Source organism: Myotis yumanensis, unplaced genomic scaffold, assembly GCF_028538775.1.
Source record: "Myotis yumanensis isolate MYYU_CA2020_CCGP unplaced genomic scaffold, mMyoYum1.0.hap1 SCAF_2, whole genome shotgun sequence".
Taxonomy (NCBI): domain Eukaryota; kingdom Metazoa; phylum Chordata; class Mammalia; order Chiroptera; family Vespertilionidae; genus Myotis; species Myotis yumanensis.
Window position 1 is genome coordinate 172,715,373 of NW_027223753.1, and position 27,379 is coordinate 172,742,751.

Consider the following 27,379-nt stretch of genomic DNA (forward strand, 5'->3'; position numbering starts at 1 on the left):
CATAGCCCCGGCTTCATCCGGAAGGTTGTCCAGAGGTCATCCCGATGGTTGTTCCACTGTTCAGCTGTTGGGTCGATTTGTATATTATGCTTTTATTATTATATATATTTATCTGGCACATGTAACTAGCAGAAAGTTGTTTGGGGGTAGATGTCAGAACCAAGCATTAGTGGATGTTCAAACCACAGAGACTAGATACAGGAAAGAGGTATCTGCTCATTAATTTTCAGGGCAACTCTGAGCAGGTCACTGCCTGTATCTTTCTCCTTCTCTTGGTCCATCTCCTTCTCCTCTTGGTCTCCATCCCCTCATTATAGAATTCTAGACTCTTAGAGGAGGGTGAGCCACAGCTGTCCTCTTGTCCTGCCCTGCTACCCAGCTATCTGTCTCAGAATGCCTTTGACTCACAGCCTCTACTTCAGCACCTCCAGAGATGTGGAGCTCAGTTTGGTGAACCACAGAGACATTGCAGGTTTGGTTCCAGACTACAGCAATACACTAAGTGGCCAGATTATTATGACCACCTGACATTTGAAGGCAAATTAGCTATAGTTTCATGCTGAAGTTGCTAGAGGGCCAGACCATTATAAATAGGGAAGCAGGTTGTTTATCACGACAGTAGAAGTGATTTTTTTCTGAAGGTATGGTTAAACAACACGATTTAACAGCCTTTGAACATGGGATATATTTGAACGTGAGTGGCCAGATTATTATGACCACCTGAGGTTTGTAGGCAAATTAGCCATTCACTGCATTGTATGGGATATGGAAGCCAACAGCCTGTTCGAACACCTTTGCTGTCTGCAGTCACCAAGATAAAACGTCTCCAATTCACACAGGAACACAAGGATTGGACAGTTGAGCACTGGAAAAAAGTCATGTGGTCCAATGAATCACATTTCCAGTTGCATCATGCAGATGGCAGAGTGAGAATTTGGCGGAAATAGCATGAAAGCATGCACCTCACATGCATGAGTACAACCCTTCAAGCTGGTGGGGTCAGTGTTATGGTTTGGGGCATGTTTTCCTGGCATGATTTGGGCCCTTTAATTTGTGTGCAACAATATCTGAATAGCACAACATACCTAAATATCATTGCTGATCAAGTTCATCCTATCATGTTGATGGCATATCCCGATGGAGATGGCTTCTTCCAGCAAGACAATGTGCCATGCCACGGTGCTTGTATTGTGCAGGAGTGGTTTCAAGAACATGAGGGAGAGACTTTACCTTGCTTAGGTGGCCCCCACAATCACCAGATCTCAATCCAATTGAGCATTTGTGGGACGAAGTTAAAAGAGCCATCAGGCAGCAGGTTCCACAACCATCAAATCTCACAGAACTGGACAGTGCTACTCATCAGGCATGGTGTCAGATTCCTCGCATCATGTATCAACATCTCGTGGAGTCAATACCAAGAAGAATCACTGCAGTATTGAAGGCAAAAGGTGGCCCAACCAAGTACTGATGGGGTGGTCATAATAATCTGGCCACTCATGTTCAAATATAGCCCACGTTCAAACGCTGTTAAATCGTGTTCTTTACCCATACCTTCAGAAAAAAATCACTTCTACTGTCGTGGTAAACAACCTGCTTCCCTATTTATAATGGTCTGGCCCTCTAGCAACTTCAGCACGAAATTATAGCTAATTTGCCTACAAACGTCAGGTGGTCATAATAATCTGTCCACTCGGTGTAGAGCGAGGTTTGCAATCTTTTTGCTGGTGGAGCGTTTTGCCTTCAATTTACATAAAATGCAACACCAGTGAAGTACAATAAAACAAAGTACAATGAAACAAAGTGTGCCTGTACTTTTGCCTGAAAAGTGTTCTCCTATTTGTCTACCTAGGAAACTTCTCAATATATAAATTAGTTGTGCTGTTTTAAATCAGGCCCCTGTGGCATAGGCATCTGTGGTTACATGAGTGGACTCCAGTCAGAGACCTGGGTTACATCCTTCCTCTCCTAATGATACTTGCTATGTGATCTTGGTCAGCTGATCTCACTTCTCTGGGCCTCAGTTTTCTTACCTGTAAAATGGGGTATCCTGATGTGATAATGTGTATGGGATCTTCATATGGGGTCCGGCACACAGCAAGTAAGCAGTACATGGTATCTGCTACTATTCGTCACGTCAGTGGTTTTGACCCTGACCTGCACATTAAAATCAACTACAGAACCTTTAAAACATGACTTAATAGGTCTGGAGTGATTTCCCAGGAAGGTATTTTTTAAAAGTTGCCCCAGTGATTGAGAACTGTAAAACCAGCAGTTCTACAATATGCCTTAGAGCAGCAGCACCAGCATCTCCTGGGAACTTCTTAGAAGCTCAAATTCAAGCCCTTCCCCCCAGCCATAGGGAATGAGAAATTCTGGGGGTGGCCCCAGCAATCCAGGTTTTAGCAAGCCTTGCAAGAGATTTTGATGCATGCTCAAGTTTGTGAACCACTGCACTAGATTGTTAGCTAAGTGAAGGCATGAACTAGCCGTGTTTGTCTTGTTCAGTGCCCTATTCCTAGGACTTACCACTGTGCATATGCAAATTCAGTTTACTTCAATTCAATTCAATTTTCTGTGAAGGCACTGTGCCTTGGCCAGTACTTGCCCTCTCAGCTTGCTTACTGACTCCCAGACTTGATTCTTTCTTTCTGCTCTCACTGCCCCATAAGCACACCTCTACCTCCGGTTGTAACCTTTATATACATTTTTATGTGTCTGTGTCCTCCTCTCAGCTGAACAGCCTTTACTCATTTTCTTAGGAGATGCTCTAATGCAGCTGCATTGCTGGACCTGGTTCTGTATTTGAAAGCAATGGACTGTGTTTCCTGATGTAAAATGATGGGGGCGGGGAGTCTGGTGTGTCAGTCAAGGTTTGATCAGGGAAGCAGAACAACACTATGAATCTTAGGGTATAAGGATTTATCTTAGGAATTAGACCTTACACCGTTGTGGGAGGAGCTAGGGAAGAAAGATCAGGGGTAAAGAAGTAGGAGGATCAAAGTTACTAATCAGCCTTCCCCAGGCATTGGTGCTGTAGGACAAGTCAGAGATTTTAAGGAAATCTGGACAAACACATCCAGCTCCAGAGGAACTGTGAGGGGAGTTAGTGAAGAAACCCACAGAAGGCTGTTGCCCTAGAGCGCCTCCTGTGGCTGTAAGTCAACATGGCCAGCAGTGGGGGAGAAAGCTACTCTCCAAATAAGGAAGGATGAGGCCAAACCTGAGCTCTTGCCTCTGAGTCCTCACTCACCGCATCCCACTCTGTGACTTTCCAAGAGTCATGGCTCTTCTTAGTTCCATCTTCTTCTTCTTTTTTTTTTTTAAATTAAATCTTTATTGTTCAGATTACATTTGTTCCTCTTCCCCCCCCCCCAATAACTCCCTTCCTTCCAGTTCCCGCCCCACCCTCCGCTCTCACTCCCCACCCACTGTCCTCATCCATAGGTGCACGATTTTTGTCCAGTCTCTTCCCGAATCTCCCATTCCCCTTTCCCCCCCAAGAATAGTCAGTCCATTCCCTTTCTATGTCCCTGATTCATCATAATCACCAGTTCATTCTGTACATCAGATTATTTATTCACTTGATTCTTAGATTCACTTGTTGATAGATGCATGTTTGTTGTTCACAATTTGTATCTTTACCTTTTTCTTCTTCCTCTTCTTAAAGGATACCTTTCAGCATTTCGTATAATACTGGTTTAGTGGTGATGAACTCCTTTAGCTTTTCCTTATCTGTGAAGCTCTTTATCTGACCTTCAATTCTGAATGATAGCTTTGCTGGATAAAGTAATCTTGGTTGTAGGTTCTTGGTATTCAGCACTTTGAATATTTCTTGCCATTCCCTTCTGGCCTGCAAAGTTTCTGTTGAGAAATCAGCTGACAGTCGTATGGGTATTCCCTTGTAGGTAATTGAGTCTCTTTCTCTTGCTGCTTTTAAGATTCTCTCTTTGTCTTTTGCTCTTGGCATTTTAATGATGATGTGTCTTGGTGTGGTCCTCTTTGGATTCCTTTTGTTTGGGGTTCTCTGCACTTCTTGGACCTGTAAGTCCATTTCTTTCACCAGGTGGGGGAAGTTTTCTGCCATTATTTCTTCAAATAGGTTTTCAATATCTTGCTCTCTCTCTTCTTCTGGCACTCCTATTATTCTGATATTAGTCCGCTTGCAGCTGTCCCAGAGGGTCCTTACACTATCTTCACACTTTCGGATTCTTTTTTCATTTTGCTTTTCCAGTTGGGTGTTTTTTGCTTTCAAATCTTTGGTTTGATTCTTGTGCTCCTCTGGTCTGCTATTGGGTATAATATTCTTTATTTCAGTCCGTGTATGCTTACTTTCTAATTTCTTTATCGTAGCATCGAGGGTCTCATTAGTTTTCGTGAGGCTCTGCTCAAGTTTATTGCAAGCCCTCAAAATTGCGATTTTTAGCTCCATATCCTCCATTTCTGTCATGTTTTTTTGTCTCCGCATCTTTTATGCTTTCTTGGTGCACCCCCTTGTGGTCTTTGTGCACAGTCTTGTTCTAGTTAAGCCTTAATAGTTGTAGTTAATACTAAAGGGATTTGACCACCAGGCTGACTGGCTGTGCGAATCAGCTGTGTGGAAAACTTCAGTCCTCTGGGGAGGTGCTAATCTAGCCTTTGCCTGAGGCGATCCGGCAAATGGCTCTGTGCAGGGCTTGGGCGGGGCGGGCTCAACAGGGCGGGTGGAGGGAGCAGCTATGGCTGCTCTCAGTCCGTCCCCAGGGGCTCCGCCTCTCTGTCCCAGCAACCGCTGCAAACCTCGGAGGGACCGTAGCCAGACAGTCCCGCTTCTCCTGTTTGAGTCTGGGTCCCTAGAGACTCGCCCGGATCTGTAGCCCAGAGTCTGAGACTCCTTCCTGATTGAAAACGACAACCGCACCCTCAGCCACCAGCCCGCTTTGCGCGCGCACCACCATACCTTTAAATTTTCCACACTGCGCCTCTTCTGAGCCTCGTAATGCTGTTGTTTTTCCTTCTAGTGAAGAGTCTCTCCTCAGCCAGCCTTCCTGTGGTTCTGGTTGATGTCCGTTCCGTCTTTCAGTTGTATTTTTGAAGTGGTTGTTTGCGGCAGCAGTCTCCAGTGTTTACCTATGCCGCCATCTTCGATCAGTTCCATCTTCTTGTTCACACACAAATGTCTCCTTTGAACAAAGCTAACCCAGAACCATACAGAAAAGGGGCTTCTTGGACACAATTCCTGTTTAGCTAAGTTGACAAAAGCTCCCAGTTGGTAAATATTACTTAGGTAAAAAAGCTGATACTTTTATTTTTTCCAAGAGCTACTATTTTACCCGTTTTTAATAATAGTGGTATTTCCACACACTCAGAAATTCCATATAGAGAAGATAGGAGACAGAAAAGCTGCCATAATAAAGATATTTTGCTAGTGTCAGGCTTCTAATTCATCAAATAGAAGTTAAGATTACTTTCAGAAAATAATTTCTCCCCTTTCTGTTCTTTTTGATAGGAGGAGTCCTGTAATTGTAGTTTTCTCACTTGTTTTTCACAAGGTTAGTCCATGAGTATCTAATGGTACTTCCCTGTTAATATGGCAGGTGCCACAGGTATTGCAGTAAATGAAATAATTTGAGGTGGGTCCTAGTAGTGTTTTTACTTGCATTTGCATAATGATTTCATATGCTTATTCAGTTGTTGAAATATCTTAAATTATGTGCATTTGGGGTCAGTCTGGTTGTTAGAGTTACTAGGAAGCACAGATCAGCTTCCAGTCTCCTTGTTTGTGTTAATGGCATTACTATTCCCTTAGGCACCTAGACTGGAAAACGTTTGTCATCTTTGACTTATTCCTGTCCTCCACTTCTCATATTCAGTAAATGATTTGTTTATAAGTCTTTGAAAAAGTAACACAGTTATGTTCCAGTAATGCAACAATAGCTACCCTTTACTGAATGGTAGCCATGTGCTAAGCATTATAGCAGTTATAGGAATTACCTCTTTTAAGTCTCACCAGATACGTATGATGTGAGCATATTAATAACCTAATATTTCAGATGAGGACACGGGGATGTTGATGACTTAAGTAAATTTCCAGCTTTTGGATTCAGGCTGTCTAATAGCCAATGCCAGTGCTTGACTCTGGCATAGTTTACCCTGACCAGTACTCAGAACAGCATCAGACACAATAAGATATTTAATAAGGGTTTTTGTATTGAGATAATGATCATCTCAGATTCAGAAATGTGTTTTTGTAATGCCGACATTGATAATACCTCATGGTAACTTGATGTAATGAAGTTCAAAAGGTCTGAGTATGAATGCCAGCTCTGTCATGTAGTAATTGTGTGACCCTGAGCAGGGCACTGGGAGCTAGTTTCCTCATTGTAAATGAAAGGTGGTCCTGGGGACCTGAGAGTTGTTGTGAGGACTAAGTCACACACCAAACAGAAACTGTCCAGCATGGTAAATGGCTCCAATAGGCACTCAGTAAATACCTATTACAGAAAATTAAAAATATCTTATCACTTTTGATTCAATTAGATTTCTATTTTTACCATTATTTCAACCAGAAAGATAATTTTAAATTTTCTTTAAACTTCTTTGAGGTTGATATTTTTTGCTAGTGAAAAGTTGGTTGGCATCCTATTAATAAAGAATTTTTTTTGTTTTCTTTTTTGGTAATTATCTTGATCCTAAAAAAAAAAAATAACAAAACAAGACAAATCACTCTTAATATTGGGCTGACAATTAGGAGAGAGGGAGGAAAAAACAGGAGAGAGAAGAAGAAGGGAAGGTAGAGAGATACCTTAGATTGCTGATGGAAACATCACCCACAAACCCTTGATTTAGAGCCATGATGAGGTCCTGGTGGTAGGGAAGGACCAATTAAGGGATCCTCACCTCTTCCAGAGTTGCACTATGAGTCTCCATGGTAGAGCGTGGTCTCTGATCAACTGGAATTTGCTGCAGGATGGGTGTGGCTGAAAGCAGACTACTGTGAATTAACAGGAGTGAGAACATTAAAATCAAACTTTATTTCACCCAGAAACAGAATGATAAAATGGCATTCTTCTCTATTGACACTATCCCATCTTCTTGTCCTTCCATTCAGGGCTGCTGACAGGTTGCTGGGGCTATTGTCCCAGGCATGGAGATTCTGCCCACTGGTCAAGAGACCTCACTCTCAGATGTTGCCTCTGCCCTTGCCTCCTGAGGTCGGCCCTTGTACACGCAGGGCCTTAGTTGCTTCTGTAATTATAGTAAAATTCTGTTAATATGATATTATCATTCAACAAGAGAGGAGTGAAGCAACCAGGTGAAAAGATGAGACTTGTTCCTGTCATCATTGGTTCTTTATTAAAAAGTACAGATAATATTTGAAATGGAATAAAAACTCAGAAGCTCAAATGCATCCAATAACTTGAAGTAGCAGTGACACATGCATCCACAAGTGACGATAGCTGTTGAAAGCCCTATCCTGTTTCACTAGCCAGAACACAGCAAGGATTATGAAATGCATGCTTCCCTCACATTAGAAGCAATTGCAGACAATCATATTGTTCTTTTTTTGTAAAAATCAGCGCTCTTCAATGTCATAGCAAAAAGATGAATCGATGATAAAGTGTGGCTGGAGAGGCATTTCCTCATAAAATTTCTAAGTAAATTTTGCATCACATCTTATAATATTCTCTTGTGAATTATAAAAAAAAAATTTCTTCTATGTCACTACTCCTGCTTTCCATTGTTATCATTAAACTCAGAGCTGCTGAAAACTAAGGTTTGCTCATTCTAGCCTCAGCAACAAATACACAAACAGAAAACTCCTATTTCAAAAGCTTGTTGCAAAGCGTAGTTAATGAGTAAATAGAATTTGCTGACTTCTAGGAAACACTCTGACTCAGAAAGAGAATTATCAGAATAGCTTTGTGAAGTGGGAGTAACTATTTGATATGACTAGCCCGTTTTGGAAATAGAAAGTCAATTAGTTTACTTCCCCCTGTCCTCCCTTTGGCCAGTCTGTCTTTCTTGTTGTCCCTCTTTGACATCTGGTAGCTTTTATTATTATTTTTGCCCTATTAAGAAGTTCAACATATGGTCTCTTGAGTTTCCTTATTTTCACATGTGTTCAGGGACCAGATGCCACGGTTTATTCAGAATGGCAAGAATTTATGTATGAAAGTCGATGACATCCATTCTAAGGTACATATTTGTTATTAGAAAAGCAAGTAGCAGTAGGCCACAAGGCACATTTGTTTGTCCACTTCCTGTGCTAGTTAAGAAAACTCGTGAGGAAGACTCAGAAAGGATGTAGAATCCTGCACACAGTTTTGTGTTGTCCATAGAAATTGAAGGTGTCCCCATTGAGAGTCTCACAACTTTTCTCTAGGCTGTTTGGAAACTTCAAGGTTTTTGGTGCATTATATCAGGGTATGTGGACAATGGTGAAAGGGGATGGTGAAGTATTAAAGAAACACCCATGGCTGCATACATCAATAAAAAGCATCAGAGAGATCGAAATCATGAAATTCTTTTGTTTCCACAGTTGGATTCATTCCATTAACTGGCTTCCAGGGGCGTCCAGGACACTTGGGGGAAGTTGTTTCTGGGAAATCAGATATCAGGTTAAATGAAAGGCTATTGGGCTCTATCTGGATTTCAGGGATCCAAGAATCATCATTCTCTGTGGGAGTTGGTGCTGTATTAGTCATCATAGCTGCAGTGAGATCTAAGTCCCGAAATTCAGGAAAGGCAACTTCTACACCTGACGGGGCTAGGGAGGGGAGGGATTTTGGCCCTTCTGTCTTCTCTGGTGTCTGTGCAGATGTAGTACTATCTTCAGAAGAACTTGTCCTCCAATCATTGTGCTTTCCATTCTGTTTTCCTTTATTGTTATGTTTTTCATGGCCATGACCATGCTCATGTTTATGTCTATGGGCTAGGCCATGTTCCCTTTGATGTCCATGGCCATGACCATGTCCTTTTTGGTGCCCATCGCTTTGGTCATGCTCATGTTTATGGCCATGGCCATGCCCATGTTTTATTTGCTTTTCATGGCCCCAGCCATGATCACGAGTGGGTCTTTGTTCATTGTCTGAATCCTGCTCTTCCTCTTGTACAGATGCCATGGAAGTGTGGGGTGGACTTACAGTTGTTCCTTCTTTTGTTTCCGCCACTTGTACTGATCGGAAAGGTGAAAAACCTGGAGGTCTTTTCAGCAATGAGGTCTAAACAGGAAATATTAAGATGAATGGATTACTGTGGAAACCACACTCTCAATGAAGAAAGAAGGGACTGAGATCTGGCAATGCTAACTTGGTTTACAATGGAGCAAGTCTTTAGCCTGGTTTTAAATGCTATGTTAATATTGCAAAAAAGATGAGAATGAATATCTTTTCCTCTTTAATTGATTTTATAATTTGTGGATATTTCTTAATAATACTCCTCTAAACTGGAGAGGTTTTTCTTCATCTGGAAAAATTGGGAGGTTGAACTACATAATACCATGGCACATTATTTATTAATTGATACTGGTTCTATTAGCACAATTACAGTTTTTATACCAAAGGCCCTAAATGGTTTTATGGACTGAATATATATGCAGCATATGCCCTCAATTATTTTGTTGGGCTGAAACACATTGGGACATGTTTACAAGCTTGAAAAGCAGCCTTTGTATACTGTCTGTGTTAGACTACATATATACCTATACAAGGCAAAAGTCTAAATCAGAAAAAAAAAGACAAGAGGCAACTCACATTCAAGATCTGTATGATTTCTACCTACATTTCACTACTGGTGAGAACAGGATGCTGGAGGCAGTGTCAGTGGTGCAAAGAGCATGGTCTTTGAAGTCATATAAGCCAGAGCCTAGTTGTTAGCATCATGTGAACACGGATGACTCTGATTTGACCTACACTTGCATCCGTGCACCACTAGCTCCACTTTTCTCATCTCTAAAATAGGAATAACAGCAGCACCTGCCTCAGAGAGTTGTCAAGAGAAAAATATGTGTGAAGCCCTCAGTACAGTGCCTGGAACAGAGCAAGCACTTGATCATGTTACTATCCACTTCAGGATCTCATCATCTTTGTAATTTTTAGTGTCTCATCCTTAACAATGGGAACAGTCTTACTTACCTCCCAAGATTCTCTTAAGAATTGGAAAACATGATAAAAACCAATGCTTCTCACACTTGAATATGGGTATGAAACCCTGGGGACCATGTTAAAATGCAGATTTGGATATATCTATACTTGTACATCACAGAAAGTTTTTTATGGCCGTCTGTATTTCTCCCAAGTCCCATGGATGGAGGCAGATGCCAGTGAAGCATCTGAGGCACATCTTAAAGCCCCAGAGCTAGTATTGGCTCTGCACAGCAGGGGCTGCCCTTCATTAAGAGAGAGCCTCCTGAAGGATGGGACACTGACAATGGGTGAGAAGTGATTAGGGGACTGACTGTTGTTTTCCTTTCTAGACATAAGAAAAGAGAGGTCAGCACAGAAATGTGAGAGTTCTCTCCATTCTAAAAAGATAGTCCCCCAATTCATTTAAATAGTGGTTCATTTTCAACCCCAAATAAGACTTTGCAGAATGAGCAAAATTTACCCAAGCTGACTAATTAGAAACATACCTTTCCTACTGATTGACATTTGACAGTAGGGTAAATTTTATTCTCCCAAGGTACCACATAAACATCAGCAGTGCATCTTAGAATTTCCTATCCATGAAAACAAAAGCCAAAATAGAGAACAGTGTTATTCATGAAATATTTAAACAAGTATAAAATATCAAGTAGATATCCAGGGAATAAGTATAGAGTTGCATGACTACTCACTCCAAGTTTATTGATCTCACAACTTTCAGTCAACTCTTTATTACTTTCCTTGGAACATGTGGTTTCCCTGGCCATGAACTCAACAAAATATCTTGTTCCAGCCACCACCTGGAAAATTAATTAGCACAAAGTAGAACCTTCATTAATATTATACAATATATGATATGTTTTTGCTCTAAGGGATCTTAGGGGAGAATATTTGCTCAAATGAGAGGTATACAAATAAAGTACAAATGTTTGACAATTAAACTCTTAGTTTGAATGCATGTGTAAAATATTTGGCTCTTGGTTGGTCTTGTTTCCTTTTCTATAAGAAGAAACAAGGCCACAATTTTTATTTTTATACTTTTCTGATTTTTATTATTCAATAACATTCAAGCGCTCAAGTTGTAATAGAATCTAAGAAGAGTAGGAAGAAAAACAAACATTTTCTTTAAGTATGCCTTATTGTCATGCCAAGTCTTGAATCAGAGAAATACCAAGTTAGTGTCACTACAGAAATTGTGTGTTAAATTATGTGATTAGGAAAATTCTTTGGATTTTGTAGTTTGCCTCTCTTAATTGTCATGTATTAAGAAACCATTTTAATCTCTACCAATAGTTTTTTAAAATGGTTTTTTAGAGGGAGAGGAAGGAAGAGGGAGAGAGAGAAACATCGATCAGCTGCCTCCTGCAAGCCCCTTTCTCGGGATCAAGCCCATAATCTGGGCATATGCCCTTACTGGAAATTGAATGCACAACCTTTTGGTGCTCAGAACGATGTTCAACCAACTGAGCCACACCAACCAGTACTCTAGCAACAGTTTTAATCTTTATACAATACTGTGTCCAAAATGCATATTCTGTGGCCCAATTTATTTATTTATACTGTATAATAAAGAGCTAATACAATATGCAAATTGTCATCAAGCCCTCACACCCTCGCGCCAGAGCTGCTCAGACACTCAACACTGAGGAGAGAGGAATGGTTACCATCCAGGCACCAACGAGCTCGTGAGAGAGAAATGGGGTTCTGCCAGGCACAAGTGAGGTCGCGAGAGAAGAATGGGGACCAGCCAGGCTGTGGCCCAGAAGAGGGACAAGCCACCTGCCCCATGGTACCAGGTGTCAGCAACTGCTCCTGTGCCTGCGGCCTGGGTGAGGGACAAGCCTCCCGCCCTACAGTCCCAGGCACCTGCGGCTGCGGCCCAGGAGAAGCTGCCCACCAATGGTCCCCTGTGGCTGCGGCCGGCCTATGTGAAGCCAACCCGGGTCCTGGGTGCCTGCGGCTGGCCAGAGGAAGGGAAGCCTGGGTCCCAGGTGCCTGCAACCGGCCAGAGGAGAGAATCCTGGGTCCCAGGTGTAGGGTGGGGCAGAGGTGGTTAGGGGTGATCAGGCAGTCTGGCAGTGGTGGTTAAAGGTGATCAGGCAGGCAGAGGTGGTTACGGGTGATCAGGCAGGCAGGCAGAGGAGTTAAGCGCAATCAGGCAGGCAGGCAGGTGAGTGGGTAGGAGCCAGCAGTCCAGGATTGTGAGAGGCAGTCAGACATCCCCCAAGAGGTCCCAGATTGGAGAGGGTGCAGGCTGGGCTGAGGTACAGCCTCCTCCCCTCACCGTGCACGATTTTAGAGCACTAGGCCTCTAGTTTTTATATAAAAGAGGCACACTTTATTTATTTAAAAAAAAAAAACTCATGCTTTTTAAAATGCACTTACTTCAATAAAATTGCACATATAGTTTTTTAAAGGTCATTTTAAAAATGCCATATCTTACATCTGCTACACTTAAAAAATATACTTGGTAAAAATGACTTTAAATTGTGCATTAAAAAGTTAGTTGATATGGTGAATTTCTAGTCCAAGTTATTCAGTACTTAATTCTAGGATCTAAATATGAGTGTGTGTGTGTGTGTGTGTGTGTGTGTGTGTGTGTGTGTAAAGAATACATGAATATATCAATTGACCTGGAGAGATGACTATTATTTTTTTAAAATATATTTTAATGATTTTTTTTACAGAGAGGAAGGTGAGAGGGATAGGGAGTTAGAAACATCGATGAGAGAGAAACATCGATCAGCTGCATCCTGCACACGCCCCCCCCCCCCTCCACTGGGGATGTGCCCCCAACCAAGGTACATGCCCTTGACCAGAATCGAACCTGGGACCCTTCAGTCCAGAGGCCAACGCTCTATCCACTGAGCCAAACCGGTTTGGGCATGACTATTATTTTTATAAATGAAGTTACAGCCATGGTTGGTGTGGCTCAGTTTGTTGAGTGTCATCCCATGCACCAAAGGGTCCTGAGTTTGATTCTCAGTCAGGGCAAACGCCCAAGTTGTGGGTTTAATCCCAGGTGGGGTGGGAGGGTATGAAGGAGCCAGCAGATTGATGGTTCTGTCTCCTCCCTTCTGCTCTCTCTAAAATCAATAAAATTGTATTAAGAAATAAAATAAATGAAGTTACAGGTGATAGAATAATCTCTTTTGAAAAAGCAAACCACAACCGTCTTCCCTATCTCTGAGTTTTTTAAAAGCATGGAAAACGTGTGGTGGGAGGAAGAGAGCAGGAGAACAGAGTCATAGGAAGAGCTAAGCTCCCCCTCTACTTTGTCTGGCATTGATCTGCTGGGTAAACATGGTAATATTTTTTAAGAAAAATTTGATACTTAACTTTTAAGACTCCAGGTGTAGATATAAATGGGGAGGAAGTTTCTAAGAGGGTTATAGGGTCTATATTTTGGTGATCATAAGTTTTCTCGCTCATTTCAGAATATATCTTAATCCAATTTTCTGTAACAATAATGTTGATCAATGTAATGTTGCCTAAGAAACTTGACAATATGTGAAACAACCACAGCTCATAGCTCAACTCTATTCAAGATCAAGAAGAAGGAATTAAATATATGTAAATCTCCCATTTGAGGGCCTCAGGATGGCATCTATATTGCCGTTATTAACAGGTGTCATTGAGGAAAATATGGTATAAGATTAATAATCTTATGCATGTAAAGCGCAACATGAAAAAATGAACAAAAGACATGAACAGTATTTCAGAAAAGAAGTTAAAATGGTCATTAAGCCAGAAACAAATGACCATCTCCACTAATAACCAAAGACAAAAAACAACAACAGTGCAACAGCATTTTTAATCTTCCATATGTTGGCAAGGATAAAAAACAGTGGTGATACCTGGTATTGGCCACGTGTGGGAAGCATGCAGCCTCAGTCACTGTTGGTAGGAATAGAACTCAAAGCAAGATGATCAAGGTCCTATAGCCAGGTGGTATGAATGTAAATTGGCATAATTGCAAATAGTTTGGCAATTGGGCAATTTGCATCAGAAGTGTTAGACATACTATACATATGCCTTGACATTTCTAGTACTTTGTTAAAGGAAAACTTCCTGAATGTGCACACACAGATCCTTGAAGTATATTCATCTGAGCAAAAACAGGGAGGAATATGGACAACAGTGGGGACAGTGGCGGCAGAGGCAGGGAAAAATAAACGGCCTGTGACAGAAATCACATCATTCACATGTGCAAATGGGGAATTTAAGAAATATTTGGCATCTGAAACCAGCTTGAAATGGACATGCATCCAAATAGGAATAATATGGAAAGCCAAGGCAAGACCAAATCTGTAAAATAAATCTTTGGCAAAAGTTGGTCATTTGGCAAATTCATCACATGGTAAATGGATTTCGAGTAACTTGGCTGCTTCCAGCAGAGCTTTCTTGAATAATCACGTCAGAACAGACAAATTGTTCTCTTTAAATGTAAAAACCAGTAAAGATTCATCTTTTGTAAGTAAGTTTGAGATTCTCACCATATTTCAAATTGACTTAGCAAGTGAAGGAATGTCAGTTCCCTTCAATTAACAGCATTACCCGTTGTTGTTCTCCTGGCATCCTCAGCATAAACAAATATACATCATGCTTGTATGTTAATTCATTAATTTACAGAGAACTGTAAGCACTATGGAGACTAGATAGTTATGTATAAAATGAGTGATTCTCTCCTGACGGCAAACCTCTGATATGCAATATATGGTGGAGTAGAGGGTATTCCTGCATCAAGAATAAGGGAGATTCACAAGAAAGCAGAAATATGAAGTGAGAAGAAAAGCTGACATACACAAGAATAGCATTCGGGGGTGTGGATGGGTAAGAGAGCAACCAAAGGACTTGAATACATGCCTATAAGCATAACCCATGGACACAGACCCTAGAGGGGTGAGGGCATGTGCTGCGGGGTGGGGACGGGCGGGGAGAGGTCAATGGTGGGAATGGATACATATGTACTACTTTAGACAATAAAGAATTTAAATTTAAATAAAGAATAGCATGTATTGGTGTACCATGTGAGTACAACACTAACATGGGTCAATTGCCTGTGAAATGAGGGAGAAAGGTTGTGGTGTCAGGGGCAGGAATAAGTGCCTGAGGAGGAGAGAGAGCAAAGTGCCAGTTTTGACTTACTTTAATACCATTTGGTTAGGTTTCCCCTGCAGTAGTGAAACTAATACAGGAAATTATAAGATGACAATAAACAGCCCATTGTGCCATCACCTAAAGCCACCACTGTGAGTAGTTGGAGGCATTTGTTTCCTTTCAGTATTGTTTTCTGTACTTTTTATAACACACCCGACAACAGAATGTATAGTCAATCTTATGGCCTCTTTTTTCCCCACTGCATATTTTAAAACAAGGCATTTCCCACATCAAGAACTCCTCACAAAGATGCTTTAAAATTGCTTCTTGATACTCTATTTTAAGGATATTCCAGACATTATTTGATCATTTCTATATTATTGATCATTTTGACAGTTTGCCATATTTTCTTTTATAGTTAAAGCTACAATGAGTATCATTGTCTATAAAGACTCTATTTTAAATTTGTAGAAATTGAATTACTGAGCCAAAAGTATGAATTGTTATAATTGTAGTACTGCTCCCCCCACCCCCAATCAGATTATGTTGGTTTGCTGAAACACTTTGCTTCTATTTTGATTACTTTTGTTGGTTCTATTTTGTTTACATTTAGGGAGGCTGGTTTATAATAAGAATCTGCCCATGAATAGATTACTCAGATGCTGTTAGAGTTGGAAGAATTTTGGGATCTTCTCACCCAGCCACTCATTTTACAGATGGGGCCACAAGACTGAGTGAGTCTGAATGACAGCCCAGGGTTACCCAGGACATGAGGGCTGGTGCTCTGGTAGAACTGGGTCTCCTGACCCCACACTAGGATGCTCCTTATCTATTGACAGGGCATGGAAGGAAAGATGAAGCCCTAGGTATACGTTTGTGGGCTGAAAGGACACGTAGGTAGCGGGGAAGTGACATGGAGGTGAGACTGTGAAGAGAGTCTGGGTGATGATAGACTGACATGTGTCTGATCCCAAGGCACTAAGTGATGCTCCAACAAGAAATGATGCTAGAAAGGCAGAGAATAAGAGTAGCTTTTTTTGACTTACGTTTTATTAATTATATAATAGTTGCTAGAATTTTTATAACACTTTAAAGTTCGAGAAGATAATGTATTGACATATATGATCTCTCTTTTTTTGTTCCATTTATTTATGCATTCACTGGTTGCTTCTTGTATGTGCCCTGACTGGGGATAGAACCTGGAACCTTGGCATATTGGAACAATGCTCTAACTAACTGAGCTACCCGGCCAAGGCTTGACATAAATTATCTTATTTGAATCTCACCCCAATCCTTTACAGACATAAAATGTTCTAAATGACTTTTCCAAGATCACATAGCAAGCATGTAGTGAGGTTGAGACTTGACATTCAATTCGTTTTTACAAGGTATACTATTTCCCCACCCAAGATCAGTGGCAATATTAGTAAGCAGTTTGCACATAGACTATAATATCACTATTTTTGTAGCTCAATTTACAGACCTGTGATGTTGCTCTGTGCACAATGTCAATCTTGAAATAGAAAGTTGCATTACTCTCTGCATTAAGTTCTGTAATGGAATGTGTCAGAGCCTTCTTCAGATCAGGGCTGTCGACAGGAATCTCTTTGGGGCAGCCAGGGCAAACTCTGGTAGGTGGTGGTACAAAATCCTCCCCTGAAAGAAGAATCAGACTTTTAGTCAGTGTGTGTACTGAAGGAGCTGTCTAGCTTAGTACCTCTCCTGCGCATTGGCCAGCACTCATTTATATGGGGCCATGTGCAGCCTAAAGGCCAGTAGTGATTGGGTAGAGTTTGTCTGTGTGACCTTCACCTTACTGCCTGCCCTCTTTTCCTCTCCTCAGAGTCAATGGCATTTAGGGAAACCTTCCATCAGAAGGTGCTAGTTAGTACACCTTCAATATCAATGTGCTGCACTGTTCCTAAGTTTTTGCATTTTTGAAAGAAAGTGTAGAAAAGCAACACTTAATTTAAAGGAATGATTCTCTAGTGAGAAAATTTTAAGTCCTCTGATTCTGGTGAGGAGGGAGCTTCAGTGATGCTTCTCACTGTGGAATGTATGCAAATATCTTCCTTCCAAGTATGAAAAAAGCCAACTCTTGATATAAGAAACATTGGCTTGACCATAAACTTGCACTATCTCGCTTTTCCCCCATTATAACATGCAGGAGGAAAGAGGTATTTAATTGAAAGAACTTATTCTGAGTAATTAAATAGGAGATACAGCTTCCCCAATTTATAACACCTGATGAAGTGACATCTTATACACAAGGAAGACCAGCTGACATTGCATGTGGAGATCAGCTTTGCCCAAAGAACATTAACCTTCCCTTCTGTCACATATTCCGTCTGGCCACTTGCAGAGCAGTCCTAATGGCATCAGTTACAGCACAGCTGTGCAGAAATGGGGTACAGCTGTAAGGGTTGCTGATTAAATCATGGGACCTAAAGCACAATTCCTATAAAAACACCTAGCCAGTTGTCTAAGATGAACATGTACTACTAGAGGACAAGCATGTATTATCGCATACCTGGTAAAACCTCACACTTCTGTGAGAAGGAAGCAATTCTTAGCTGAGGATTCATGTAAGCAAAATCTGTACATTCACCGGAATCCTAGTTTTAAAGACATAAATAAGTTAAAAATGTTTTTAAGAACTTTTAAAGTAAACAATTAATAACATTAAATATAGGATGTTGACTTTGCATAGAAAACAAAACAAAAGCAAACCTAATCCCATTGCAAAAGAGAATAAGAAACAATTAGGTATTAGCATCAACAATGATAAATGTATTTTCACAAACACGTGCAATAAGATGACCAGAATACCTAGCGTAGAAAAAATAATTATATAGCCCAGGTCACATGGCTCAGTGATTGAGCATCAACCAATGAACCAGGAGGTCAAAGTTTGATTCCTGGTCAGGGCATATGCCCAGGTTGCAGGCTTGATCCCTAGTGTGGGTTCTGCAGGAGACAGCTGATCAATGGTTCTCTCACTCATTGATGTTTCTATCTCTCTTGCCCTTTCCTTTCCTTTCTTAAATTAATAAAAATATTTTTTACAAATAACATATTTGAATGGGTAAAATTTCTTTTAGAAAGACAAAGAATTCCAGACCAGCCCGTGTGGCTCAGTGGTTGAATGTCAACCCAGGAACCAAGAGGTCACATTTAGATTCCTGGTCAGGGCACATGCCTGGGTTTCGAGCTGGATCCCCAGATTTGGGTGTGCAGGAGGCAGCTAATCAATGATGTTCCTCTCTCATTGATATTTCTAACTCTCTATCACTCTCCCGTCCTCTCTTTCTAAAAATCAACAAAAACATTTTTAAAAAGAGAAAGGCAAAGACTTCCGTATTAAGTTAAAAACAAAATTAATGTATTACATTTTCAAGAATAATGTCTTGGAATATAAAAGATAAAGGTAGATTACACATAATGGATGATCAATACTATATGAAGCAAATATAAACAGAAAAAGGATCTAGAGTATTAATATTGGACAAAGTAAAATTCAGGGTAACAAAAAATCTCATGATGGTAGTAAAGAAGATAATTTTATTTTTATAAAGATATAGTCTAGAAGCATGAAGTTAAAATACATAAAGCAGAAATTAGATATATATATGTGTAGAAATAGATTAAAATAATGGTGGTGGAGAAATTTTATATACAACTATAAATTTAAGATAGACCAGACCTACTTTGGGAGGGAAAACCAAGATGGCGGCATAGGTAAACACGGGAGATTGCTGCTTAGCACAACCACTTCAAGAATACAACTAAAAGACGGAACAGACATCATCCAGAACCACAAGAAGGCTGGCTGAGTGGAAATTCTACAACTAGAAGGAAAGAGAAAAGCATACTGAGACTTAGAGGAGGTGTGGTGTGGAAATAAAGTACAGAGGTACGGAGGCACACACGGAGAGGGCTGGCGGCTGAGGACACGGTTGTCTTTTTCAATCGGTAGGGAGTCTCAAGCTCTGAGCTCCAGTTCTGGGCGAGTCTCTGGGGACCCAGACTCATACGAGAGAAACTGGACTGTGGCATCGGTCGGAACTCGAGGGCAACTTTCTCTCGGACGTGCTTGCAGCGATTGCCGGGACACTGAGAAGCGGGGCCTCTGAGGGCAGCCATAGCTGCTTGCTCCGCCCTGTTGATCCCCTGGGACCCCCGCCCCGCCCAAGCTGTGTGCCTGCTTTTGCATATGAAAGGCCTGGCCCTTTGCAATCTGAAAATTACCTAACAAACTGCAGCTGGCCCAAGGCCCCATGGCAACTTGCATTGCTTCACAGCTGAGTTCCTGCTGGGTAGACTCAGGCAGAGGCTAGATTAGCACCTCTTTAGAGATCCAGGAGCCAGTGTGCCCGGTGGTCAGAGTGGGACCATCCAGATTGCAGCTCCTCGGATCCATCCATGACACACTCAGGGGGCAGACTCAGTGAGCACCAAAGCCCCACTGAAGCAAGTCTTGCCCCAGAGGGGTGTCTCCAGCACAGAAGTTCTCCCACTGCAGACACACAGCTGATTCTCACAGTCAATTGGCCTGGAGGTCAATTCCTCCCAGTGATACCTACAACAATCAAGGCTTCACTACAACAAGACTGTGCACAAAGCCCACAAGGGGGTGCACGAAGAGTGTCCACCTCAGGTAATTGGGGAGGCTGAGCCCCTGGGCCCTATAGGACACCTAGCACAGAAAGCCACTCTATCAACACAGGGAAGCATAAAAAATGCGGAGACAAAGAAACAGGACACAAATGACAGAAATGGAGGAAAGCAAACTACTGGATATAGAGTTCAAAACCACACTTTTAAGGTTTTTCAAGAACTTTCTAGAAACCGCCGATAAATTTAGTAAGGCCCTCAAAAAGTCTGGTGAGACCGCCAATAAATGTAGTAAGACCCTCAAGAAATCTAGTGAGACCCTCGAGGTTATGAAAAAGGACCAACTTGAAATTAAGCATACACTGACTGAAATAAAGGATATTATGCTGAGTTCCAACAGCAGACTAGAGGATTGCAAGAATCCAGTCAAAGATTTGAAATACGAAGAAGCAAAAAACACCCAACCAGAAAAGCAAAATGAAAAAGAATCCAAAAATACGAAGATAATGTAAGGAGCCTCTGGGACAGCTTCAAGCATACTAACATCCAAATTATAGGGGTGCCAGAAGAAGAGAGAGAGCAAGATATTGAAAACCTATTTGAAGAAATAATGACAGAAAACTTCCCCTACCTGGTGAAACAAATAGACTTACAAGTCCAGGAAGTGCAGAGAACCCCAAACAAAAGGGACCCAAAGAGGACCACACCAAGACACATCACAATTAAAATGCCAAGAGCAAAAGACAAAGAGAGAATCTTAAAAGCAGCAAGAGAAAGACAGTCAGTTACCTACAAGGGAGTACCCATACGACTGTCAGCTGATTTCTCAACAGAAACTTTACAGGCCAGAAAGGAGTGGCAAGAAATATTCAAAGTGATGAATGCCAAGAACCTACAACCAAGATTACTTTATCCAGCAAAGCTATCATTCAGAATTGAAGGTCAGATAAAGAGCTTCACAGAGCCAAAACCGGTTTGGCTCGGTGGGTAGAGCATCGGCCTGCGGACTGAAAGGTCCCAGGTTCGATTCCGGTCAAGGGCATGTACCTGGGTTGCGGACACATCCCCAGTAGGAGATGTGCAGGAGGCAGCTGATTGATGTTTCTCTCTCATCGATATTTCTAACTCTCTATCCCTCTCCCTTCCTCTCTGTAAAAAATCAATAAAATATATTTAAAAAAAAAAAAAAAAAGAGCTTCACAGATAAGGAAAAACTAAAGGAGTTCATCACCACCAAACCAGTATTATATGAAATGCTGAAAGGTAACCTTTAAGAAGAGGAAGAAGAAGAAAAAGGTAAAGATACAAATTATGAACAACAAATACACATCTATCAACAAGTGAATCTAAAAATCAAGTGAATAAATAATCTGATGAACAGAATAAACTGGTGATTATAATAGAATCGGGGGCATAGAAAGAGAGTGGACTGACTATTCTTGGGGGGGAAAGGGGTGAGGGGGATGCAGGAAGAAACTGGACAAAAATCATGCACCTATGGATGAGGACAGTGGTAGGGGTGAGGGTGGAGGGTGGGGTGGGAACCGGGTGGAGGGGAGCTATGGGGGGGGGGGAAAAGAGGAACAACTGTAATAATCTGAACAATAAAGATTTAATTAAAAAAAATAAAAAGGAAAAAAAAGATAGACCAAATGGATGAATAAAATAATAAAAATGTATTTAGATGGTATTTTCATATAATCCATATGACTTAAATAATATTTTTATAAGTATGATACATATATTTTAATTGCTTTTATATTAGATTACAAAAAGGCTCATTAAATTTTCAAATCAAAATAATACAGGCCATGTTCTTTGACCTCAGCACCAAAAGAAAACAATTTTAAAAATACATTTAAACAAACAAAAAAGTAACTACTTGGAAATCTAAACATATTTGCCTAAATAGTCAGGGTCTTCTTTGAATAAGGAAAAATATAGAAAACAAAATAAGAAAACTGAGAATTTTACAGAATTGACAGAGAAGCATTTGGAATTAAACTCATGGCTTTATATGCTTTCATAATTTAAAAAAAGAGAGGCAAGAAACAAATGAAACAACCTCAAACAGCTGTTTACATCAGAAAGTTAGAAAAAGGAAAAAAATAACAAATAGCCTTAAGCAAAACAAAAAAAGAGGAAACAATAACGCAACACCGATGAACTAGAAAGCAGAAAGCACTAGCATTAGTAAAATAATCCAAAAATAAATCCAAATGCTCATTCTTGGGATAAGGAAAAAAATCAAATGCAAAAAAAAAAAAAGACATCATAGCAAAGGAACAAAGAAGCTAAAAATATATGAGAATAATTATGAACAAGTGTATGCTACTTTAAATCCCAAAGAAATGGATACTTTTCTGGAAAACTATAAATAACCAATGCTGACTTAAACACAAGAACATATTTGAATGAACCAATAACTGAAGAGCAGAGAATGTTATCATTACTCTCAACTTCCATTCCATTTCTCACCTCCAAACAACATAGATGTTTTATAGATGAATAATTTTTAAAATTAAAGGAACATTTAGTTCCTTGCTATGTAAACTGTTTCTGAATATAGAAAATACAGGCAAACTACCCAAGTCAAAAAATAGTGGCTAACCACCTAACTAAAAAATAGAAGGCAGTAGGAAAAGAGGAAAACCAAATATGACATAGGTTTTTCTTACAATCTTATTCTAAGGTTGGTTTTGAAGTTATAAACACTAGAATAATAAATCACAAATTTAAACCTACTATTAAAACATGGCAGTACAAATCTATTAGTAGAGAACAGGTTTTTCATAAGAAACTATTATGGAATTAAGGTTGTCACAAATTTATGTATAAAGGAAGAATGTTGAGATATCTGGTTATCCTCTTGAAAAAAGCCTCAATTTAGAGACCTCAAAAGATACATTAAAATTAATTCCAGATAGGTTCAAAAGCTATATTTAAAAATACTGACTAGACAAACTAGGGAAAAAAGATGAATACTGAGCAAATGGTGGAAGAACTCAAAAGAAACATGTTATTAGATTTGGTCATCAATAAGCAAAATCTATTGGTAAGTCAGAATACCATAATGAAAACTAAAAAATGAACAACTGAGAATATATGACAAAATACTGATACCTTTAATACAGAAATAGTTTTTTTTTTCAAATAATTGAGATTTATCCCAAAGAGAAATGGACAAAGGATATGGAAAACAATTCATAAATTTCTAACAAATTTCTATTTATGAAAATAAGAACATACCAAATACAGAAATAGCTTTATTCTCAAGAATGTTTGATGAGTTATTAATGATAATAAAAATGGAAACAACTCAAATGTCTAACTATTTGAAAATCATTTAAAAAAACAATCTATCATATCTTTAATAGGATATTATACATTTATTTAAAAGAAATTTTATCAAGAGTTTTAATGAGGTAGGAAAATTCTTATGTGAAAAAAATGCATCATGTAAGCCTGGACAGCATGGCTCAATGTTGAGCGTTGACCTATGAACCAGGAGGTCACTGTTTGATTCCTGGTCAGGGCACATGCCTGGGTTGTGGGCTCAATCCCCAATGTAGAGCATGTAATATTTCTATCTCTCTCTCCCTCTCCCTTTCTCTCTGAAATCAATAAAAATATTTTTTAAATGCAGCATGTAAAATAATGACAATTATTAACCAAAAAAAATCACCAAATTGTCTATATCTCCTCCACTCTTCCACCCCCCAAAAAAAGATGAGAGTGAAATACACTAAGATATCTTTGGGTATTTGGGTATGTGGTTTAATATTATTATTGTTTTCTATGTTTCTGCATTGCCTTCTGCATTGGAAATGTTTATTTCCAATAAGGGGATATATATAATGTCATAGTTGTTAAAGATACAAGGAATACCACACTTATAATACCTTAATTTTGAATGAGGAGATGGATACCGGCAGTAGCTCTTAATTTCTCAATTCTATTAGCATATTTGATTCACCTAGAAGCTTTTAGGTTATTCTGACTCTAGAGACCCACCCCAGACCTAATCAGAATGCCTGGGGAATGGCCTAGGAGAGGTTATTTTTAAAGCTGGCAATGTGATTCTAATATGCAGTATGGCCCAAGAACTATTTATGAAACTCTTAAATCAGTGCTTTTCCAACCTTAAAGTGCAAATGACTCACCTGAGAATCTTGTTAACATGCAGATTCAGTAGGTGTGGGGGGAACTCAAGATTTGGCTTTTCTAACAAGCTCCCTGGTGATGCTGATGCTGCTGGTTCAGGGACCAACTTGGAATGGCAAGGCCTTCAGTCTTACCAGTTGTAGGCAAGAGAGTTCATGTATATTTTGTGTCCTTTAATTATTGTAACAACGCTGTGAGACCGGTGCTGTTATTCCTCACCATTTTACAAATGAGGAAGTGGAAGCTCAGGACGTTATACCAGAAATCTGATTGGATTTGTGACTCCAATCAGCCCTGCATCTGTGTGTGTTGCAAAGAGGGAACTAAATTAAGGCCTTACAAACAGATGCAGGGAGATTAAAGCCAGATAACATTTAAGCCTATATAACCTCAAATGGCTAATTAAAGAACATAAAAAACAAAAGGTGTTAATAGATGCTTAAAGGCCAGATGACTAAAAATAACAAAGTCAAATAGTAGCTAGAGAGCATACATTTTTTAGAGTATTTATCTCTCTCTCTTCTCTCTCTTTCTCTCTCTCTGTTTCTTCCTTTTTACTATTTTTTTTATTATGGTAAAATATATGTAACATAAAATTTGCCATTTCAACCATTTTTAAGTATATAACTCAGTGATATTAATTACATTATTTAACCATCACTGCTATCTATTTCCAATAGTTTTCATCATTCCAAACACAAATTCTGTACCCACTAAGCAATAAATTCCCATTCTCCCTCCCCCTAGCCCATGATAAACTCGAATCTCCTTTTGTTCCTATGCATGTGTTAGTTATTTCATATAAGTGGAATCATACAATATTTGTCTTTTTATGTCTGGCTTCTTTCACTTAGCATAATGTTTTCAAGGTTCATCTAAGTTGTAGATTGTGGCAGATTTCATTTCTCTCCATGGCTAAAGAACATTCCATTGTTTTATATATACATCACATTTTGTTTTTCCACGCATCTGTTGATGGACACTTGGGTTGTTTCCACTTTTTGACTATTGTGAATAATGTTGCAATGAATCCTGGCATGTAAGTATCTGTTTGATTCCCTGTTTTTCAATTCTTTTGGGTACATACCTAGAAGTGCAATTGCTGTGTCATATGGTAAGTCTATGTTAACTTTTTGAGGAACTACCAAAGTGTTTTCCACAGTGGCTGCACCATTTTACATTCTCATCAGCAATGGACAAAGGTTTCAGTTTTTCCACGTCCTCCCCAATACTAGTAATTTTCCAATTTTTAAAAAATTATAGCGATCTTTTAGGTGTGAAATGGCATCTCATTGTGATACTCTTTTGTAACATGTTTTACACACACACACACACACACACACACACCGTCGTAGCTAATTATGTTGAGCATCTTTTCATGTGTTTAATGACTGTTTGCATATCTTCTTTAGAGAAATGTTTATTTTAAAGTCCTTTGCCCATTTGAAAATTAGGTTGATTGTCTTTTTGTTGTTGTTTTATAGGAGTTATTTATATATTGCATACTTAATTTTTATTAGATACATGATGTAAATAATTTCTCGCATTTTCTGGGTTGTCTTTTCACTCTCTTAATAGTATCCTTTTAACTTTTCTCCCAATTATTAAATAAATACATGCTTGATTAGAAACATTGGCAAGTACTAAAGAGTTACAAAAAGTATAAAATCAAAAAAGGCACCCATAGTTCCAACTGAAAGTTTACTCTGTGTTATATTTTTGCATATTTTTTTCATCACTTAAAATTTTTTTATGAGTTCCAGTGGTCAGCAAACTGCGGCTCGTGAGCCACATGAGGCTCTTTGGCCCCTAGAGTGTGGCTCTTCCACAAAATATCGACTTCTGCGCATGGGCCAAGAAGTTTCAGTCGCACAGCACGTGCGTGCCCGCACGTGGTATTTTGTGGTATGTTGTTAGGAAAACTAACAACATATGCCAGGGAGCAAGATCTCAAATGCTCCCCTTCATCACTTTTTTTGTTGTTGTTAATCCCCACCTGAAGATATTTTTCCATTGACTTTAGAGAGAGTGGAAGAGAAAGGGAAAGACAGAGAGAAACATCAATGTGAGAGAAACACATCAACAGGTTACCTCCTGCACGTGCCCTGAACCAGGGCCTGGTCTGGGCTGGAAGGAGCTTGCAACCGAGTAATGTGCCCTTGACCAGAATTGAACCAGGGTCCCTTTGGTCCGCAGTCCGACGCTCTACCCGCTGAACCAAACCACCCAGGGACCCTCCATCACTTTTGATATTTACATTTACTTTATATATTTAAGTGAATGTGTATCTATAATTTTATATATCTTTTAACTTACCATATTATAACCATTTTACTAAGTCACTAAAAAATCTGTAAACATACTTTTAATGGCTGCACATATTTTACTGTGTGGATAGACTGTAAGTTATTTAAACATTCCCTGATGTTGAAAACATTTCCAATGTTTTCCTACTAATAATAATGCTGAAATTAATATCTTAATGTCTGGGTTTCTCATATTCTTCCCACAGAATAGAATTGTAGAAGTAGAACAACAGACTAAAGGGCTTGAAGCAATCCCTTGCTTAAAGTAATTTTCTGCTAAAATGCAAATATCCCTGGGATGGTCATTGTCCTTTAGGCATCTATAATGCACTAACTACTGCCACCTTGTGATCCTCTCTTGTAACATAATTTTGGTTCTGATAAAGTGGTGGAGGCTCAGGAAGTGTAACAAAAATAAAGGAGAGGTGAGGGGAGGGGGGGAAAAATAAGCAAAAGCAAGTTGGAAGTTAAGGAGTGTCCAGGGCTCAGGAGCACCGGGAAGGACCTTAAGCAGGTGGGAAGAAAGGAAGACAGGAAAGTGTGAAGACATGAACAGACAAACTTGACATGGCATCATTTTATCTCAAGCCCCGGTTATATCTGTAAATGCTTATTGCCAGATGTACAGATCTTTTGACCAGGTAGGTAAGGCAGCTTGACTAGTGACATGGAGAATGTGGCTGTGAATTCATGCATGTCATCTAAAATCTTAGTGACCAAGTCTTCCCATGTAGCTGAGTATTCCACACCTGTAAATACTGGACACCAAATGTTAATAACTTTATAATCATTTTTTGCCTACTTACACCATTGGGAAGGGCCTTGCAGTCTTGGTTTAAGAATTTAAAATTCTCCTTGGAACAATTAGTTTGCTGAATTAAGTAAGTAACTTCATAGTTCCATCCAGACACCACCTGAAACAATGTTGAATTGAAGAGTTAAAGGGTAGTTTAAACATTATTCACTGTGTTATGAGGAACTTAGAATACTGCCTGGCTCATTGCAAGTACTCAAAAATATAAACTCTTAGTACCAGGCAAAAGTCATGACTGAATAAATATTGAGCACTTTATG

At 39.7% G+C, this 27,379-nt stretch overlaps 1 protein-coding gene across 2 annotated transcripts in view; it reads right to left on the reverse strand.

Moving 5' to 3' along the window:
* Positions 1-6,987: 6,987 nt before the first annotated feature.
* LOC139004015 (kininogen-1-like) overlaps positions 6,988-27,379 on the reverse strand; it is a 31,437-nt gene continuing 11,045 nt past the window's right edge. Inside the window, exons 5-11 of one of the 2 annotated variants that reach the window (XM_070406614.1) lie at positions 27,112-27,219; positions 17,752-17,836; positions 16,705-16,877; positions 10,814-10,921; positions 10,610-10,696; positions 9,123-9,200; positions 6,988-7,224 (exon numbers count right to left, since the gene is read on the reverse strand). In XM_070406614.1, coding sequence (XP_070262715.1) covers positions 7,144-7,224; positions 9,123-9,200; positions 10,610-10,696; positions 10,814-10,921; positions 16,705-16,877; positions 17,752-17,836; positions 27,112-27,219 — 720 coding nt within the window. In that variant the 3' untranslated portion in view covers positions 6,988-7,143. Of the gene's footprint in view, positions 9,201-10,609; positions 10,697-10,813; positions 10,922-16,704; positions 16,878-17,751; positions 17,837-27,111; positions 27,220-27,379 lie in introns of both variants that reach the window. The other variant, XM_070406613.1, reaches the window with a different exon arrangement.